This window comes from Cetorhinus maximus, chromosome 2 (assembly GCF_964194155.1).
Source record: "Cetorhinus maximus chromosome 2, sCetMax3.hap1.1, whole genome shotgun sequence".
Classification (NCBI taxonomy): Eukaryota; Metazoa; Chordata; class Chondrichthyes; order Lamniformes; family Cetorhinidae; genus Cetorhinus; species Cetorhinus maximus.
In genome coordinates this window covers 164,246,177-164,266,994 of record NC_135880.1, presented here as the reverse complement: position 1 = coordinate 164,266,994, position 20,818 = coordinate 164,246,177, and the positions used below count along the sequence as shown (strand labels likewise).

At 42.3% G+C, this 20,818-nt stretch overlaps 1 protein-coding gene across 2 annotated transcripts in view; it reads left to right on the top strand.

Annotated features, from left to right (window-relative positions):
• The window catches only part of uhrf2 (ubiquitin like with PHD and ring finger domains 2), a 165,119-nt gene that overhangs the window by 5,251 nt on the left and 139,050 nt on the right, over positions 1–20,818 (top strand). For both annotated transcript variants that reach the window (XM_078570566.1, XM_078570567.1), the window contains exon 2: positions 18,446–18,700. In XM_078570566.1, coding sequence (XP_078426692.1) covers positions 18,446–18,700 — 255 coding nt within the window. The remainder of the gene's footprint in view (positions 1–18,445; positions 18,701–20,818) is intronic.

The following is a 20,818-nucleotide window of genomic DNA, read 5'->3' as shown; positions in this document are numbered from 1 at the left end:
ATGAAGTCTTTTTAAAAAGTGCTTTTCATGGCCCACAGGATGTCACAAAGTGCTTTGCAGCCAATGAACTACATTTTTTTAAGTGTAGTCACTGTTGCAATGTAGGAAATGTGGCAACCAATGTGCACAGAAAGCTAGCTCTAACAATCAACAGTGTGATAATGACTGAAAATTTTCAGGAAATTCTGGATCGTTATTGCCGTTGCCACCTTTTTGCACTGATTTCCAAAGTGATAACACTCATACTTCGAGTCAGAAAGTTATGAGCTCAAGCCCCACTCAGTAAACTCTCAATCTGGGATGACACTTCAGTGCAGTACTTAAGAGAGTGCTGCATTATATGCATTAGAGGACAAAGAGCAGGGGATTTCTTTTGGTGTCCTGTTTAATTTGTATCACTCAACCAACAGCACGAAGAAACCAATTATTAGGTCAATTATTGCTGTTAATGAGATCATGCTGTGCACTAACTGATTGCTGTGTTTCACTATATTACAACAGCAACTGCACTTCAGAAATATTTCATTGACTGTGAATCACATTAGGATATCTGAAAGATACTCCATAAATGCAAGTGCTTTTCTTTCTCTTGCAGAATGTTGCTTCTGTTCTTTGGTTGTAACGTAATCTTTTAAGGATATACTAACTCTCAGCAACTAACAATCCAGAGATGCTTTGTTGAAAACCTCGAGGAATCTTTTAACATATGAGCTCTAACGAGGAGACCAGCAAGAGTGCAGGTCAACTTTAGGACGAGTGTTTTGAATGAAATATTTTCAATTAATAATTTGAAGCACCAACACTTGCATGTGAGTCAGGTCTGGGTTTCAAATCCAAATACAGGGCTTGAGCACATAATCTAAATTGGCACTTCAGCGCAGTAGTGAGGGAGTGTTGCACATCTTTCAGGTGAGCTATTAAATTAAGGCCTTGCTCATCTCTTAAGGTGGATGTAAGAGATTTCATGGCACCATTTGAAGAAGAGTAGGGAATTTTTTATTGACTAGGACAACATTTACCCTCAGTCTCTAACATCAAAATAGATTAATTGGCCATTTAACTCATTGTGGGATCTTGCTATGTATAAATTGGCTGCTACATTTATCTTCATAATGGTGTCTATGCTTCAAAACTAAATCATTCATTGCAAAGTGCTTTGGGATGTCCTGAGAATGTGAACAACTATATAAGTGCAAATTTGTTCATTCTTTATATTAACCCTTGGAGTGCAATTTTAGGGAAACACTTTCTCCTATAGCTAACTGGCTTTTCAGCCTTTTAGCTTCCTGCACCATGACACTGAAACATATACAAGTGATTGTTCTCCTCTGGCTTTACACAGAACAAAACAAATTGTTTCCTGTGGCTACCTTTGTGCTTATCTTGAATTTTTTTGTTGCCCCCACCCTCTTGTGCCTTACACATTTTCTCTGTTGTGATGTGGGGGAGGGGGGTGCTGGGAGGGGCTTTATATTGTTGGTAAAATTTGGTTAAACCCACCTCCAACTTGTCAATGTGGGTGGTGGACATTAACTGGGGATTCACTTGTGATACTATAAAAAGAAACAGACTAAAACAGTCGTCGTTGGGTGAGGATATGCATGTTTCTAATTTGTATCCAAATAAATGTTTATGAAAGTGTGTAAAGATCCATCCTTCACTGCCTGGCCTTCTGGAATATAACACCTCTGACCCCCAGCCATGTGATGCCAACACTGTCATAATTGGATAGTTACATCCATTATTATATTTTAATATTGATACTTGCTCCAGACTTCAGTATGCCCTTAAAAATAGATTTTATTAAGAAAAGGTATTACTGTTGTAATTGCTTTCATGTTGGTGCAGGGCCTGTAATCATCAGATGAGGAAGCTTGCTGCCTCCCATTCAATGTTCCCTCTAAAGTTTTGTACTGGGGGGCTACAAACTCCTCTGAGGACCACTTTTTGTCATGGGCAGCTTGTATTTTAAAAGTCACTGAACTGCCACAAAGTTATGAGCAGTCACTTACATGCGGTACATTCCTGATTGTTATGAGGCTATGTAGCCATGCACCTTAGAGGGAATATTGCCCCAGGCCCTAACCTTGTAGTGTGGTTCTGCATAGGCTGTGAAGTTTGGAGCCAGCAGCTGTCAAATCAGCCTGATGAGGTTAATAAGGAGAAAATTGGAAGACCATGGTATTTGTTGGCCGCAGACTTTCCTAAAGTAACCCTATAGCCATGGTGCTGGTATATGATTGGTTGGAGAAATACTGTAATAACGTTTCTACAGTTTTAAAGAAACAAAAATTTTAATGATATAAAGAGGTAAACCCAGACAAGTGCCTGTCCTTGTTTTCTTGTCCCAGAATGATCAGAATAATGATCTACGCACACTTTATTTTATTGACCTGATTGCCATCTTTATCCCTTCCTCTCTTCTGAACCACATTGTTGTTTTATCTTCAACTTGGGTCTTTTTACTTATTTTTGGAAGTTTATATTTTTGCTGAACTTATCCTTTCTTCCCCCTCCCTCCTTCCTGTCCTTGCTGTCCATTTTGAAGTGGGAAACAATGTAAAAAAAAAAGATTGGCTAAAAGACAGGTCAGAATGGCAAAACATGAGAATTAACACACTGATGAATAGTCAATCTTTCTTGTTTTCTGCATCAAACAACAAGAGGCTACTAATGAGGGAATTCGATAACTTTGAGAAGAGGGATGTAACTGACGGAACAAACACAAGTGTGGAATGCCAAGTGTTACCATGGTAACTCATGTTTTACATAGTGGGTTATAGAGCTTCATCCTGGACTACTTGTTTAACATCCGCAAATACTGTTGACCCAAAGTAGTTGACGGTTCAAGGATGGGTGTCATTTTAGTTGTGCCCATGTTAGTTTAGTTGTCCTATGCTGTTAGCTGCCATAATGTTTCAAAGAACGTTTGCCCCGATGGTGACAGTTTGAAAAAAAAATTCATACAAAAATAGATGAGGAAAAAATAAGAAGCTGTCAGCCATTTTTAATGAAAGGAATAGCGTTGACTATTCCGTGGACTCTCTTAAATAGCAGTCACAGGACTGTATTACCCATTGAATCTTTGACTATTTGCTTTCTTTTTGCATTACGATAGTCTTTAGTTTTGCTTCTAGGCTTCTGAAGATAATGGTACAGAAGCGCAAATAGCAAACGTATGTGGACGTTTAGAACATTTTGTGATTCAGTGTGTTCTCAGAATAAAAAAGGTGCTTTTATACTTCTGCTGCAAGCTGCCAACAGTAATGCAGACGTCATGGGATATAATTTGGTTCATGACACACTTTAAATATATGTAAGTTTTTCATGATAATGTAGTATTTGGCAAAGGACTGGGTGCAACCATTACAGTCAGGTACTGCCCTGTTGCATCCGGGACAGAACTTTGAATCAATTCCAGACAAATCTGGGGGGGGGGAATTTGGAGGAATGAATGTGTCATGCCAACGGCGGATAATAATTTGTTTTGAAGATACAGTCTGCAGATCCATTTTAAACGGCTTCTTGTGGAAATGAGTGCAGCACATAAACAACTGCACGTTTTGATAAGAGTTTCCATTAATTTGCAGTATTACTGGTGAAAGTTAGACACATACCATGATACGATGGTAGTGTTATCCAATTAGTACCACTCCCTTGCTTTTTCCCTATAGTTCTGTAATTTTCTTAGTCTTGATCAGATTCTGTTTTGAAATTTACTATTGAATCTGCTTCCACCATCCTTTTGGGCAGTGAGTGCCAAATTGGAACAACTCGCTGTGCAAAAAAGTTTTCTCATCTTGCCTCTGGTTCTTCTGTTTTAAATCGGTGTCCTTTCACCACTGGAACCAATTTCTCCTTATTTATTCTATCAGAAACCTTCGTGATTTTGAACACTTCTATCAAATTTCCTCTAATCTTCTCAGCTCTAAAGAGAACAACCCCAGATCTCCAGTTTCTCCTCGTAATTTAAGCCTTTCATCCCTGGTACAATCCTAGTAAATCTCTTCTGTGCCTTCTCCCAGGTGTTGGCATCCTTCCTGAAGTGTGGTGGTCAGAACTGAACGCCACTCCAGCTGAGACCTAACCAGTGTCGTATAAAGGTTTAGAGAAAGTTCCTGCTTTTGTGCTCTGTGCCTCTATTAATAAAGCCAAGGACCCCATATGCTTTTATAACCACCTTCACAACCTGTCCTGCCGCCTTCAAAGACTTGTGCGCCCCTGGGCGTCTCTGTTCCTGCATCCCCTTCAAAATTGTATCATTTAGTTCATTGCCTCTCTTCATTCTTATCAAAATGTATCACTTCGCGCTTTCATCTGTCATTTGTCTGCCCATTTCACCAGTCAGTCTACGTTCTCCTGAATTTTATCCTTCTCAATTTACTTCCTATAAAATTCCACATTTCCAAGTTTTGTGTTATCTGCAAACATTGAAGTTATGCCCTGTACCTCCAGTTCCAGATCATTAATGTATTATCAAAATGGGCTGACTCCCTGGGGAACACCAGTATATAGCTCACTTCAGTCTAAGGAACAATTGCTCATCACTACTCTGTTTTCTGTTCTTTGGCTAGTTTTGTGTCCATGCTGCCACTGTCCCTTTAATCCCCTATGCTTTAATTTTGCAAACAAGTATACCTTGTGGTACTTTGTCAAAGGCCTTTTGAAAGTCCACATACACAGCTACAGCCACACTGCCCACATCAACCCTGTTACTTAATCATAGAACTCAGTCAGGTCAGTCAAGCATGTTTTGCCCTGAACAAATCCATTCTGACCTCCTTGATTAGTCCATACTTTTCCAAATGCCACATAGTTTTGTTCTGCATTATCGTGTCTCAACGTTTCCCCAGCACTCTATTGGGCTCACTGGTCTTCAGTTGTGCTGGTGTAGACAACGTGGTTTTGAGATTTTCGTTTATTGTAATAGGATCATAGTGTTATGTGTGAGCACTTTTGGAATGTTGATTGCCCTCAGCAAAGTAGGAGGTGGTTTGAGGCAAAGTGAACAGGAAGGGAATGTGAATTGTTGTGCTTGGATGTTAAAAATGCCCCCAAATCAGACGCAACATATTTTCCATTTTTAATCGGAAAAATTGTCTTATTTGTAGCTGCTCTTTCTGGCTCCATGAAGGCAAGTTTAAAACTTAGCTTACAGGGTCCCCTCTTTCAGTCGGTGGTTAAAATGCCATTGGGAGACCAATGTATATCATAGGGCCCCATTAAGACTGTTACCTAATTCAGGCAGGTACCATTGCTGCCCAAAATGAATTTGACCCACATCATTTTAATTCTTGTGTCTTCAACCCCTAACCCTCCCCACTGTTTCCACTTGGAGCAGAAGGGTGGGTGTTAAAATTCCCCCTTTTTTGTTTGATTCAATCAGGCCAAGTAACACTGTACTAGGGGTCGGGAGAGCATTTAGTTATTTTACCCTGCACTTCTTGGAGGGGAAGAGGAAATATTTTGTGAGCTCTGGGGATGTTAAAAGAAATGTTATACAATGAGACTTTATAATGGTTGTGTATATAAAAGAGTTAATGTTGGCATATTCACAAACTTGACTCTTGTCTTAAAAACTAACACTTCCAAAAATAACCCCCCTCTGATGAGAATAACCAAACTTTTATTATCTTTCGCTTCTAATTAATAGGGCTGCAGAGCCGGCTGGGAGAGCGGCATATCCTTAGTTATAGAAAATAAAATGCTCCAGTTCCTCTCTTTTATAGTTGCTTCACCAACCATGTATCCCCCACCACCCCAGTCAACCCCCAGCTCAGGCAGCGAGATTAATGTAGTATTCACATTTTATTCTTACACTTCACTTTACTGTGAGCTGTCTCAGAAAATGAGATTGGGTCTCTGATAGCTTGCTTAGATTGCCCACACACACAATTGCCAGCTGCCTGAGTCGGGTCTTCACCACATAATTTAGGCTGACATAAGTGTAGTGCAGAAGTGCCATCCTTCAGATGAGATGTTAAGCCAAGGATCCATCTTCATATTCGGGGTGGATGTAAACAGCCCAAGGCACCACTGGAAGAAGGACGGGGAGCTCTTCTGGCATTTCGGGCATTCAACTGACTGTGGAAAAACAAGTATTTAGTTGTTCGCTGTTTATGTTGTTTACTGTCACATCTGCACAACAAGACTGCACTTTTAAAAAAAAACCCTTCACTGTCTGTAAAACATCACGTAAATGGTTTATTGTTTAGTTCATATTTTCAATTTCTGTTGTTTCTCTCCAGAAGAGGAATGGGAGCAATAGTTCATTTTTAAAAAGAGGTTCGACAAATTAAAAGATACTGTTTCTGTAACGGTGGAAGCTGAGGCCTACTTTTTAAACTCGTCAAGTCAGTGCGGGCTGAGTTAGCTCATTTCGGGTCTGGCAGGGATATAACAATTAGCCTTCATGTCCTGGCTTAGGGGGGTTTAAATTGGCCAGTGTTCCATCTGGTTTGCTATCAAGTGGCTGTGTCAGGTGAGCCAGTATCTGTCAGAGCTGTGAAGTCCTACACTCCTGCTTCAGGCAATTCTGCCAGAACATCTTTGTCAAAAATAATAATAGACTTGCAAACAGGAAGTGCTTTGTGTGTCTGCCCGTGTACTGGACATGTTGTAAGAAACAGGAAGAAAGCCTTGCTGGCGGAGTAAACTCCCTCTAGTGGTTGAAAACTGGTGAGTTTTGCATGGCCCCCTTATCCTCAATCGGATTCAGTGTTGAGGCAAATCCGATCAAATGATGGGCAACCTGGACCCAAAATTGGCACAACCTTACCCTGGAGTTGAGCGGTGCTGGGGAGCTGCTGGCCGGGATGTTATTGCTGGAGCGTTCAAAAGCTGAGCTACTGGTGTGCCATTATTTTAATTAAATCAGAGGTTTGCTGGAGTCAGAAATTTTTGCTGGGAATTGTAGGGCATCATGTAATAAAACCTAGTGGATTCTGAATGTGAAAGCTAATAACTGAAACTATCAACAGAAAATATTAGCAAATCCACGGCTACCTGAAATTTGTGGGGTGGGTGGGGGAGGGAGGTGATGAGCCGTGAAGAGCCAAAGTAATCATTATTCCTGTTGACAGTTGCCGCTTGTGGAATATTTAGAATGCATTTTCACTGCAGCAAGAAGCAAGCCCACAATGTGTGCACGCAGAACCTTTTGTTGCAGACCTCAGCAGTTTGTGTGCTCACAATCCTTATACCGTAACTTTGTGTCATGCCCAAAAGATTGTCACAACATGTTACGACAATGTCAAGAGTGAAAATTCTCTTAATCTTCAGACACCTGCTTATACTTATTGTAAAACTTTCTATATGTTGCACCTTCATGCATGTTGTTATAGAGTCTAAAACTAGTATCTTGTACATTGCAACGATATTTTAACCAAATAAGCAACTATAGTACACAGAAGCAACTTGTTTGTAACTGTGATTTATAGGCCTGTTTTACAGTAACTTCTTTGTGCACATGGTAAAGAGCATATTTGGGGCATCTTCTCTGTGCCCCTCATCCCCACCATCAGTTTGGGGGCATCAATGAATTAATTACCATATCAACGTTTCAACATTTTTGGTTACTGCAAACATTTTAGAAGCTGGTCCAGTTGAACATTTCATAAAGTATACTTGGTGTAACAAAATATTAACATTTTGGGTAAGGATGTGCTTATTGTGGCAGTATTGAGGATACACTAATGAATTTACGCAGGTTACTTGACTGCAAAATTTGCACTCGTACCAGGAAGCTTGCAAAATGCTAATCTCTGTCGCTCAGCTACATGTACCTCTTGAGCTAATGGGGAGCTATTGACTCAACAAATTTAGTAGCAAAGCCACACTGACCAGGAAGCTCCCATGTCTGTTGTTTAGATGGCATTTGTTATGTTCTGGGTTAGGAAAGGGAACATCAGCTGAGGGTGGATGGTGCCTGGAGATTCTTGTATGTCCATATTGGGTAAGAATATGATTTGACTCCATTTTGGTGTTGTGCAGAATTGACTGTCCTGCTGACATTTGCTGTTGAGGCTCACTTATTCATTAAATTAATTTAATTAACTTGGGCGAGGTACTGGGCTGGTGAGGTGTGAGGGAACTATGCTGAAACAATTGAAAGATGGAACTGCTGAATTGTGAAAGTGGATCTTGGCAAAGTCAACGTCTTGCAGAGAGGGGACAAAATTGGCAACTAAATTCCAGCTAGACTAGGATTGTATTGCCAATGTCTAAATTTGTCTTTTGGGGCGGGAGAGAAATTATGGAAATGTGAAATGTAAGCTTTCAATAAGTATTTCATTACTAATGGATGCTGAATAATTCTGATTATAGGACAAGGTTGTATTTATGTTTTTAAACAGTGCCTTGGTGGAGAGTATCTCAAACATATTAATTAAATGATGTAGAGTAGATTTTTAAGCTCCCTTGTAGCTAAGTTCTAAAATGGCCTGGATATAAAGATTAGAAGAATCAGTAGGTCAGTTTTAAATCTATCTGCTGGAGAGTCTGTGAATTCCACGTCTGCAGATTTGGTATGAGACATCTACAGTACTGTTTGTGCTCATTTTAGGTCGTGAGGCCTCTTTGCAGGCTTTTGCTATTCACTGGCGAAATGATGGAAATTTTCTTTTACTGAGTGATGGGGCACTGTGCTAACTAATACCTTTGTTTACAGCTGCACATGGTTGGTTCCGTTCCAGATATATTAGAATGAGCAAAGGTCAGCTTGGCACGTTTAGTTTCTTCCAATCTTACTACGTAACAGCTTCCAATGCTATAAATGTACATGGGCTGCAATCGCTCAATTTGTTGCACAGTTTACAAGCTTTCAGCTGCTTCTTGTCCTCCTGTCACTGATGTGCATTAAAAGCTGGTTTGTGTGCATTCATTGGGGATGATATTTTTCTTCCTCCTCCTTCAAACGTAACCAGAATGCTGGTGGTGGGTATTGACCTATTTGCATTCAGAATAGGCTTTGCGTAAGCATGACTTATTTGTCAGCCTTGCCTCTGAGTCAGAAGGCTTTGGGGTCACATCTCACATTCTGGACTGATGCTGCTAGTGTAGTACTGAGGCTGCGCTGTCGGACATGCTATCTTTTGGATGACACTTCAAACGGAGGTTCCTTTTGCTCCCTCACATGGACGTAAAACTTCTCCTGACACTATTCAAAGATGAGCAGGGGAGTTAACCCCAGTGCCCCGGCCAATATTTACCCCTCAACCAACATCACTCATCATTTTTTTTGATTGCTCTGTGTAAACCTGCTGTATTTCTTACATTAAAACAGTGACTACATTTCAAAAGTATTTAATTGTCTGTAAAGGTTTTGGGACGTCCTTCATTCATTCTATCCTTCCTTTCGTCAGTGCAATTATTTTCTGATAAAGTTTCCAATTCTGAATTTGCCTGTGGTAGCATTATAGTGTGATACTGTGGAATCAGTTACACAGTGGGATGCTTGACAAAAGTAATCAGAAGAAAGCAAATGGCTCTACCTTCCCTATTGTGTAGAGCAGAGGCTCCCAAACTTGACATCGTTTACCCTCTTTCAAATCGGCCAACTGGCAGCAAACCCCTTACCAGCATTCAGGCTTAATGCTTTAACCCTATTTATATCCAAGATTTGTAGAAATTATAATACATACAACCAACTTAAACAATGCCTTAATTGTTCTACTTGACATTAATGCAATAGCTGAGGTTTGTTTGTTCAAGCTGAGGCCCACAATGCTTGGATTGATTGGTGATAGTTTGAGTCTCAAGTTGCTTGGTAAATTGCAAACTGAAGCATAACTCCAAATGTTTGTGCATCCCACAGTTGGGTGAACAAATCTTTCGTTAACTCTGCACCTGTTTTACCTGCTTTCCCTCCCCCACCTCCAAACCCAGACTTTTCATCTTTAAGTACTTCCAATCACAGCTTCTCGTACTGTTCCCAACACTCTGAGGATGGGAATACTCTCTCACTGTCTGCTATCTCTGTATGTCATGCTGTGTGGATAGATGAAAATAAAGTGGCAGCCGTAAACTCTTAAAGTCAAAGAATCTTAAGCACAGGCCATCGCCAAGTCCAAGGTCATTTTTATACATAAAACAAGAAAAACAACATTCCCGGGGCACTGGGCCCTGAGAGACCCCACGGCATTCTTCCCTCCAGTCAGAAGAACATTTATTCACCAATACTCTGGCTCCTGTTCCTGAGCTAATTTCATGCCCATGTTATCACCATTCCTTTTAATCTCAATTTTTCCATTAGTCTGTTATGTGGGATGCATTTTAGAAGTCCATATATACAACTCCTGTTTCACTACCTTCATTAACCCTTTCTGCTACTCATCAAAAAACTTAATCAGATTAGTCAGACACGATTTTGCCTTTAATAAATCCACGCTAGCTGTCCCTTCTCCAGCCACTGATTTCAGTCCCCTTCCCAGATTGAAACAAACTCCTGAATCCTTGGTATTCCATTTGATACTTAGCATATGGGGTTTGAAACAGCTATCACCAACACTACCTGTTTCTATCTATTCAGCTTTGCTGCCCCTCTGCCACGGAAAACTTTATTGATTCTTTATCACCCCTAGACTTGATTATTCTAATGCCCTCCCGCCCTCCAAAATCTCCCACTGGTCTGAAACACCACAACCTGCATCTTGTTCTGCACTGGGTCCCATTCGCTGGTTGTTGACCTGCACTGGCCCCTGTCCCATGACAGATTCAATTTAAACTACTCATTCTCATCAAATTCCTTCATGGCTTTGCTGAACCCGATATCTACAATGCCTATCACCTTATATTACCTTCTATGACACCTTGCTGTCCTCTGAATCGATTTTTAATTATATAACTCTTCCTTGCACTGGTGTATCCTTTGGCACTGCCTCCACTCTTCCCCTTAACCACCCCTGTACACCCATTTCTCTGTACCTTCAGAAATCTTCTCAAAACCTTGTTTGGGCAGGTTTTGGTCATCCCTTGTTAATCGGTCCCTCTGGCTCTCATTCTATTACCTTCCTCCTTCAATTCTTGAAGTCCCATAGGAGGTTTTTCTTTATCGTAAAGGGGCTATATGAATGCAAGCATTTGTTTGTGTTTGCTATTCGGATTATTGTATTATATCTGCAAACAAATCAACTGAACTATTCTTAGCAAGGCAATGCCCCTTTAAATCGTGCGCACATTTATATGCAATATAAATGATAGATGTTAATGGAGTGTTAAATGATAATCCTGACTGTCCAATATCTGTGATATTGAGTTACAATTTGTATTTATTTTTAAAAGAATAGAAATCTTTGATTTTTTTGCCTACATCAATGCTGCGATCAGCAGAGTGTCTCCCTCCTGCCCCTGCACCATATGGGATTGGGAATGTTCCAGCCTTGCCAGCCCTGTCTAGATCCATGGCATCAATTGGCGGCTTGGGATCTAAGAGGAACTAGACTTCTCCCAGGGGTGCAAGGACTTTCCACAGGGGCGCATTGCACGTTCCTCATAGCCTGGAGATGCCAGCTTTGGAGAGACAGGGCATCTCCTGCAGCTCTCAGTCTGGGGCAGTTGACCGTCAGTCCCTCCAGACCCTGCAAATCCATCTCCAGCTGGTTGCCGCTCTTCTGCAGGCAAAAAAAACCAGGAAAGTGTAGGTGATGGTGGTCTCCTCCCCACTAGACGGTGCATGGCTCCAGGTGACCCAGTCAGCTTTAAGTAGTTTGGAAGAGGGTGCGTCCTCTGTGGAGATCTCTGACCCACACTAGGAAGCTAAGGGGCAGAAGACAACCAAATGGCATACGGACCTGTCCTCCCTCAGACAGATATGAGCGACGCCGCAAAGCTTTGGTATTTGAGAAAAATAAGCGAGCAAAGCAAATAAACATTGTGCAATGAAAAGTTAATGAATTTTGAAAAAAAGGAAAATGTTTGTACCAGACTTTAAATTTACCATTAGGCACATCTCGCCCACGTACACCCCCCCCCCCCAACCTGCCAAGGTGTCTCGTGTAGCCCCAAGGGGTATGCATACCACAGTTTGGGAACCCCTGATGTAGAAGCTGTCCTGAAGGTTCCCTTGATAACTGAATCAGTTTATCTTTTGCATGGTTGAATCAAAGCAGAGCAAAAAGATCCCAAGTTTAATTTCTGATTTGTGTGGAATTAGCTAATGTTAGTGCTGGCACTAGGGAAGGGTTTTCCAATCAGCATCACAGCTAGGGTGAGGAAAAGGCAAGCTGGCCTGGATTTCCTGCCTATGATTGCTGTCAAACAGCCTGTACTGGATGTCCATGTCTGTCACTATTGCGTTAAGATGGGATTATTTTATTTATTCTTTAAGCATGCTGCCAGACAGTGATATGTACAACCCATGGCACAGATTCCCTTGTTTAGAACTATTTTTTGGCCCAGCCTTTCTTAGTTTAGCATGGATGCGTTGTCTAGGATAAGAATATACATGGTGTCCTAAGGCTGATGGCAACAGAGGTTTTCAGATTTGATTTTGGGACACAAATTATAAGTTAAATAAAACATAGACTGCATAGCGTATTCTGTAAAGCTCGCTTTTTAAAAATATATTGGTGCTGGTGCTGTCTGATCTTTTGCTGCGGTTCAAAGTATAGCAAAATAATAAGCAGAACTAGCTGTAGCCACGCTGCAAACTGTAACAGAAAATCCCTGATTTTAAAACTATAAATCCTGAATCTGGAGTGCAACTGCCTTTCCTCAGCTGAGGTACTCAATGAGCAATGATGTCTGAAGCATACACTCAGGCAGAGAACATTTGTTTCCATAGTACCTCCTCTTATGTTCTGGGTCATAAAATATATTTTATGATGGCATTTGTTGAGCATGCAAATGTCATTTAATTCTTAACTGCAGTATTCTAATGCCTCCAAACAGAAAGAAAAGTCTTGGATTTGTACTGCACCGGGTGTAATCAAACATCTCAAAGTGCTTTGCATACAATAAATCAGTTGCCTGCAGAACACAAACATACAATGTGTCAGCCATTTTGTGTGTGCCAGGATCTCTCATACCAGTGAGGTGAATGACCACTCGGTCTGTGTTTTTGGAGGTTTTGATCGGGGAAGGAATGTTGACCAGGGCACTTCCCGCTGTTCTTTGAACAGTGGGTCTTTCATGTCCAAAATGGGCAAATTCAATTTAATTACTTGCCTGAGCAGCACTCCCTCAGCGCTGCACTAGTGTGTCTGCTATATGGTGAGCTCTAGTTCCTGGAAGGAAACATCAGTCATCTGACTGAGATGAAAGTGATGTCAAATAAGCCAAACTGCAGCACATGTAATGTGCTAAAAATATTTGTAGCTGATGACAAATGGTATTTGTTATGAACTTTGATGGGAAAGTAGGATAAGGGGAAAACAGATGTTATTGTGCTTTCTACTTTTGTGACGAAGATCAAAACAAGCTCAGTTTGATGGGATGTTAGCTGTAAAAGTCTTAGTTGGGTGTGAATAACCAGTATCCTGTGAGATGTCTCTTTACATCTGATTTAATCACTACCCAAGCAATGCAGAATACTGTGGATCACAACATATAAGTTGACCATTGAAGCCTCCAAAAATCCTTCCAAATATGGGGGTCAACTCATCTGCTGAGTATAAAATATGAACAGCCAGTGTGAGTGGTCACCATTTTGAAATGTGAAAATAAAACATACCACTGGTAATTCATATTAAATTAACGTGGCATGTTTTATTGAAAGAATTCATTGTACAAATATACCCTTAACCACAATCAAAGGTTTTTGAAACCGTCAAATTCATTATCATCGGCATCCAACACAATGGGCAGAATTTTCCATTCTGGAGACTAAGTCCAGCGACGGCCGCAAAAGTTAGTGTGATTGCAGTTGGACGGCAGGGCAGGTGAATATGCGCAATCTTCCGCATTTCAGTTGATTAATTATGCATCCGCTTGGCATATCTTGTGGCGTGGGTGGGCTGGAAGTCGCCCATCCCACTTTTACCTCATGGGGTCCAAGGTCCTCATGCCATATTTAAAGGGTACCCTGGCAGACATTCATTCACTGCAGGCTGGGAGCTCCACGCCACTCTGACAGAGTCCTTGTGGCTGCAGTGCATACTGGAGAAGCTGGCAGATGTGAGCAACCACATCCCAGGACAAATGAGGATGCCTCTGGCATTGTCTTTCGCTCATCTCTAGATAAGAGCACTGCCAGCGACACACCCGTGGTCACGCCAATGCTCACCGTTGCAGCGTTCCATGTTCACCAGGCTCTTGACCTTCTAGAGGCCCCGCTGCCTGTTGCTGCTCAGGCCCTTGCTCCTCTTAGCCAACTTCCGATAGGCCCCCCTCCTCCTCTGGATGAGAGCCATTATCAAGGCAAGGTTGTCTGCAGCCTGCATCAACGATGCCTCAGTGGATGTGTGAACAAATTGAAGTGATACATTAAGTGAGCATGTCCTGCATGCAAGTGCTAAGCCCTTCATTTGGCCCCCCTTGAGACATGGCATCTCCACTCCACCCCTTCCAGGTAACGGACATTCTGGAGGAATAGAGATGGGTGTTCCTCCCGTTCATACATGAATGCGATGGAGATATTGCTGTTTGTGCAGCGTAATGACAGCCATGTGCAAGAAGCCTCAAGCAGACATCTTCCGCATGTCTCCACTACCCTCGAGATCTGTAGAGATGTTTGCCTTGGCAGCATAGAAAAACCAAGCGCATGATCCTTTGGCAGCCATGACAATTCACCTGGAGGATGGAGGTTTGGAGTTCCAAGTTGACTGCCCTCCACCAGCCGTGCCTGTTGGAGGCGTCCACCTCCCTCCCTCCGTTAATCGCTGCCTCTGACTGAAGCCGATGGCAAATGGCACAGAATGAACAGCAGTTCTGTACCTTGCTAGGGTCTTGATATCATGAGACCCATGAGTTGGGAACAAATCTGCTGCAACGCAGGCTTCACCATAGAGAGGAGAACACAAGTGAGCATCTTTGACACCTGGTAGCCTCATAATCATTAGGGTGTCTCTTTAGTCAGCTACTTGTGCTGACCTTGAACTCCACCCACCTGAAAAGAGCCACCTCCCACCTCGAGGGATCTCACTGACTAACTGTGGTCAAGGTCAGCTTGGAAAAATGGTGCTCATCATCTTTCCAACTCACTCCAGCCCCCCACCCAATGGCACTTTGTGGACTAATAACATCCTACGATTTGATAATGAAACCACACAAAACATGAAGTGGGGCATCAGACTCTATTTGTGAAGGTGTTTTCCTCCATCAACCATCCAGCTGTTCCATTTGGTGCGGACATGATTCTTCAATGGCTTGTTGAGGCACACATCAAAAAGGTGAACAATGAACATTAGACCCCTGGTATAACTGCAGTGCGGGTGTTATTTCTTCACAGGCCTCTCTTAATCTCATCGATTATATGGGATCTGAACAAGTTCCACACTAATAAGCTGCATTCTTTACATTGGCCGCCGGGGCGCCTATTGCACACGTTGTCGACCCATAGCATCACTTCATCTAACTGTTGTCATGGACATGTGCAAAGACTGCAGGGATCTTGATGTTCGGCCTGTTTTACATTTGAAAATAACCATAGGCTTTAATTTCATTCTGTCTGCCATGCAGGCAACTACTACTGTAAATCTTGTCTTCTCATGTCTTATCATTTTCACTAGGACTGTTTTCAAACCTTTCCACTCCACAATTCATATCGAAACTCATGGGTGCTTCATCCATGTTGTTGATACCCATGGATTTTGCCATGGTCTTACAAAGAACTGCTGGAAACTGGTAATTTTGGCGTTGAGGTCTCTAGGTAGTCTCCTGTCTTGTTGCAGCACTAGACTATTTAGTTTCATAAAGCGGCTATACCAACTAGGTGTTGTTTGCAATCTTTGCTGGACTTTGTTTGATTTGGCCCACTTAAGTTCATATGTACACTTTGCAGTTCTGGTCATGATGTAATCATTCCGACAATTTTCAAAGACCCGTGCAATCAGGCTGGTGGCTGCTCCCTGTTCTGATGGCGCATTTGGTCTTGGGCACCTTCTTCAGGGCAGATTCCTCCTCCTTCCTTTCTCACGCTAGTTTTTTCACTAAAACCAAATTCACACAGTGCAGCATAGTCATTTGATGAGTTAGCAAATAGCTTGAAAGCAGCTTCATACTTCATTCATTTTCCTGGAGGACCCATTTCTCTTCATCACTCGCTGTGAGCAGTGTACTCTGTGGGCGTGTCTTAAACTCCCACCCATCATCGTTGCAACACAACCCGATCGCCTGCTTAATTCCATGCACTAACTTACTTATGAGGTAAGTAAAATGTGCATTTCTGGGATGAAAAATTTGAGGCTGACTATTAAGCGCGTGTAGCATTTTGTAGCTGGAAAGAGGGGTCACTTTTATGTGTCAAATATATACAAAAGCGTGATTTTGGCGACTATAAAATGGGGTTGTCTTGTATGCCATGATCTTCCATAAATATGAGGCAGGCAATGCTCTTTCCATTCTAGCTCAACTGATCAATATTTTTTATCATCGTAATTGTTTAATCTGGTTCTTCCTGGCCCTGATGCATACTCTGTTCAGCGGCAAAGTTTGCTCTGCCCTGCTGTCTCTTTGTTAGTAAAGTGCTCTAGAGTTAACAGCAAAACAAATGGAGAGGCATGTGGTGATGCCATGGATGTGTGCTTTTTGTGTTGTGGATCTGTGCGGCAAAGAGGCTAGATGTTGTAGCCTGGGGTGGCGATTCCCATCGGGTTCCAGTGATTTAAGGTGGGGGAGGAAGGAATCAAATATAGCGGAAGGTTGGGCTGATGGTGGTGGCCGTTATGGTGGGTTGGAAAGCTAAGGGTAACCCTGCTGTGGCCATTTCTTGGAGCCCCAATGCGATACTATACCCTTCAGGCAATGAACTGTTTGGTGTTGAGGCTTCCCTTACTTTAAGTGCAGAGATCCCACTCCAAGAGCAGCTGGCCAATAATCAGAGGGCCAGCAGCCCTTCAGTCTCAGCAGTGCCATTTGGAGTGGTGGCCACTGCTGGTACTGCAGCAGCCTGTTGACCAGCAACAATGGAGGAGGCCCTGGGGTCCAGGTAAGTAGGCTGAGCTCACCAGGACCGGTCAGGCAGGCCTTAACCAAGTAAGGGGTGAGGGGGTTGTTATAGCAAGGGTGCCCTCCATGGGCTCTTGAGGGGCCATTTCACCACCTGCCCAAGTTTGCAAGGAGGCCACCAGCGTTTACTGGGTGGCCTCTCCTCTTGCTAGAGGCTCCATGTCCGCCCTGGCACTGGTAGAATGGTGGCTGTGGAATTGGCCTCTGGGTGGGAAGGCCGTCCTCGACCTTCCCTGCTCTTGACTGTATCATAGGGAATCAGAAAGGCAACTGGCAACTCCATCCCCGCCTTCCACTCCGATTTTACATCTCCCCTTCTCCATCTCCCAGCCTGCTCCCGTGAGCTAGCTTAAATTCTGCCCATGGGTGTGTGCAATCCAAGCTTCAGGGAAGTGGTTGGCAACAAAGCACATCAGGCTTTACTTGGTTGAATTTTGTGAGCTTGTGCATGACTTGCTTGTACTGGTAGGTGGTTACAGTGGTAACAGCCCAGGCTAATTTACTATATTTGAAAACTGTAGCTCTTTGTCAGTCTGTATAGCTGCATCTTGCAGCATCTAAGTTTTGTTTTGTTGGCCGTCTGAAGCTAAATGAACCAAGGCAGAGCAGTCCAGCTGAGCATGGGTAAATCGAAAAGACCATAATCTGGCAGTCTTTCAGGCCAAGTTAAGGGTGTTTTTTTTTAGTTTTGTTATTGAACTTTACTTTCTGTGCTATTTCTGTCAGTTTCTTGTGTATATGTGATGATTAATTACAGCCTTGTAGCTCACGGAAAAACCTGGCTGTTCTTGGTGCAAATTTTGAGGGATTTGTTGGTGGCATAAGCGTTAAAGTAGGCTGAGACAAAAGCAAACCACCACAGATGCTGGAAATCGCAAATAAAAACAAAAAATGCTGAAAATACTCAGCTGGTCAGGCAACATCTGTGGAGAGAGAAACAGAGTTGACGTTGCAGCTCGATGACCTTTTATCAGAATGTTCTGATGAAAGGTCATCAACATGAAACCTAAACTCTTGTTTCTTATTCCACAGATGGTTGTGAGACCTGCTAAATATATCCAGCATTTTCTGTTTTGATTCAAGTGTAAGTGCTACCTGAGACAGAGGAGTATGATAATGAACATTTTTTTCATGGTAATCCTTTTTTTTAAAAAGAAAAATGCAGAATATTTCCTCTTGCATTTGGTGCGTTGCAACATAAGACACTTGTCTATTTGAAGTTTAGTCCTCAACTGGGAAGCTGAATTCCCTTGTGCAGTCAAAATTGACACTCGGATTTTGTATAATTCTGATCCAATTTGAACGATATAATGACTTGAGAACGTTTTCTTTCATTTTTCAGTTGGAAGATGGCCATAGCCTGTTTGATTACAACGTGGGACTGAATGATATCATTCAGCTTTTGATTCGTCAGCCTGCTTCCTCCACAGTGAAGAAAAAGGAGAATGAGGTTGAGCTATCAGACAGTGACTCAGGATGCAGCTCATCACAGAGCGAGTGTGACAAAACCTCTTCCAGTGCAGAAAGCAACAAGAAAAATCGTCCAGGAACATCGACGCGATCGTTTCTCATAGATCCAGGCTTTGGGTTGTACAAGGCAAGTTACTGTTTTAATATGCAAATAATTTAACCTCCAATTTAAAAGCCGGAGTATGATTAAGGGACTGAGTGCATTGCGGAATTAGAAGATGGTAAGCTAATTAATACTTGTTGAGGACAAGGGATTTTGGCAACCTGTCCAGTTTGTCATCGCATGGGCCATGACCGACTCTTCCTGGCAAATTGGAAATTACAGTCCGGTCATTCAATGACTGGTGTAGGAAATGGAAATGGTGTTGAGAGTGGGGCAAGCTTTTTAATGTTGTAGATCGCACATTTGTATACCATGGAGCCTCGAGAGACTGTGTATGAAGTATAATTCTTGTTCCCATTATTTTTGATGTATCTTGTTATTGGGTTAACAGATCTGGGTGTTTTAATTTAGGATTTACCAGCAGTGAGGAAATAGGGGCAGCCCTATTTCCAGGCCTACAGAATTAAAATGACACAAGTAAGCGGATTAGAAATATAAGTGCAAGCAGAACTTGATTACTGGAACTTTTTGGGGCCAATTCATCAATTTTCTGAGGTCACAGTTTGTAGGAGAGCTTTGCAGTAAAAGGGTCTGCTTTTGAGTGAGGGTTTGGCATGTTGAGGAAGAGTTTAAAAGGAAAAATTGACATAGGAGCATTTAATACTCATCCTGGATGGTCAAAGGAAGTAATGTTCCAATTCCCAGCACCGAAATCTTTTCTCTTGAGCATAGCATTTACACATTGGAAATGGGTTCATTGGTGCATGTACCACTGATAAATGCCATCGTTTCTGAATTGTATATTGGTGGTTAACTTTAAATAAAACGTGGGCTGACATTCAGCAATGTGTTACTCATATCCTGACCTGGATCTTTCCCGGCTGGAAATATAGCAGGAGAATAAAGCTGCAGCAAAAGAACTAAAAGCAAAATTAAGTTGCAAACCTTAATTTAGCTTGGAATTTAAGGTGGTTGCTCTAATGGTTATGGATCTCAGGTGGAAAGAGGAGGAGATATTCCATGCAAAGATCACTCTATAATAGAGGAAAATATACTAATAGTTCAAAGCACTTTTTCAAGAATTAGCACACCATAGATTTTTTTATAATGTCTGAGCTATCTATCTAGGGAGAAGACATGAAGTTGGTGGTGTGTTTTTTGTTTATTTTGGCTACTACAATTCCAGATATGCTGCCAAAAAGGCAATATAACAGCCCTCTATCTAAACCCTTGAATGTAAAATATTAACTTGCCGGAGATTTATTAATGGTTATTTTCTCCCCTCTCCTCTCCCTGAAGCTCAAGCTTGTGTTTGGCTGTACTTCATTTGGGCCAGATGGCCACACTGTCTCCCCCAAATGGCTATTCTCCACTGTCACTTTGAACTAATGAGTTGGCAGGCTATTGTATAATGGAGGAATCACAGCTGAGCCTGTTCCTGGAGCCCACATACACTTTCCATCAGGAGCAAGAATTGTGATCTCCTCCAGCATCCCCCCCCCGCCCCACCCCACCACCCCCACCCAACCACCCTCCACCACTACCCCTCCCTTCCCGCCCCTCCTCGTATCCCAGGATTGTAAGATAGTTTCCCGGTTTAGAGGCAGCTGCAGTTGAGGCTGGGAGTGGCATATTGTGGTGTGAGGGTGTAACAGGGACCCCAGTGGTGTCTACAGTCCATTTAGAAATGGCATTTTTTTCCCCCCATATGTAATCAACATTGGGCTGTAGTTGGCTGCCACATTGCCACTTTAGATCGAGACTGAGGCATGGGATCAAACATAAGTGGAGCCAGAGAGAGAAATCACGGTCCCTGGTGCTTTTCCTGTTTCAGGCCCCTTCTCTAGCAGCTCCCCCACCCCCCTTCCCCTGCCCTTAACCTTCTCCTTCAATCATGCATGTTATTTTTACCCCCCTTTTAAGATCCATCAAACAGTCACAGGTCGTAGCAAAATGATGTTGCCCATTGTTGGCGTCAGGTTATGAATATTGCCTGATATACATGCAGCATGTGTCATTAATATGAAGAGCAGCAATGTTAGTTTGTGTGCATCCTACAGATGATCCCATAAGTTTACATGTTCAATATAAATATAGATCACTTGAACTGAGACATAGTTACAGCTGATGGTGTGGTGGAGC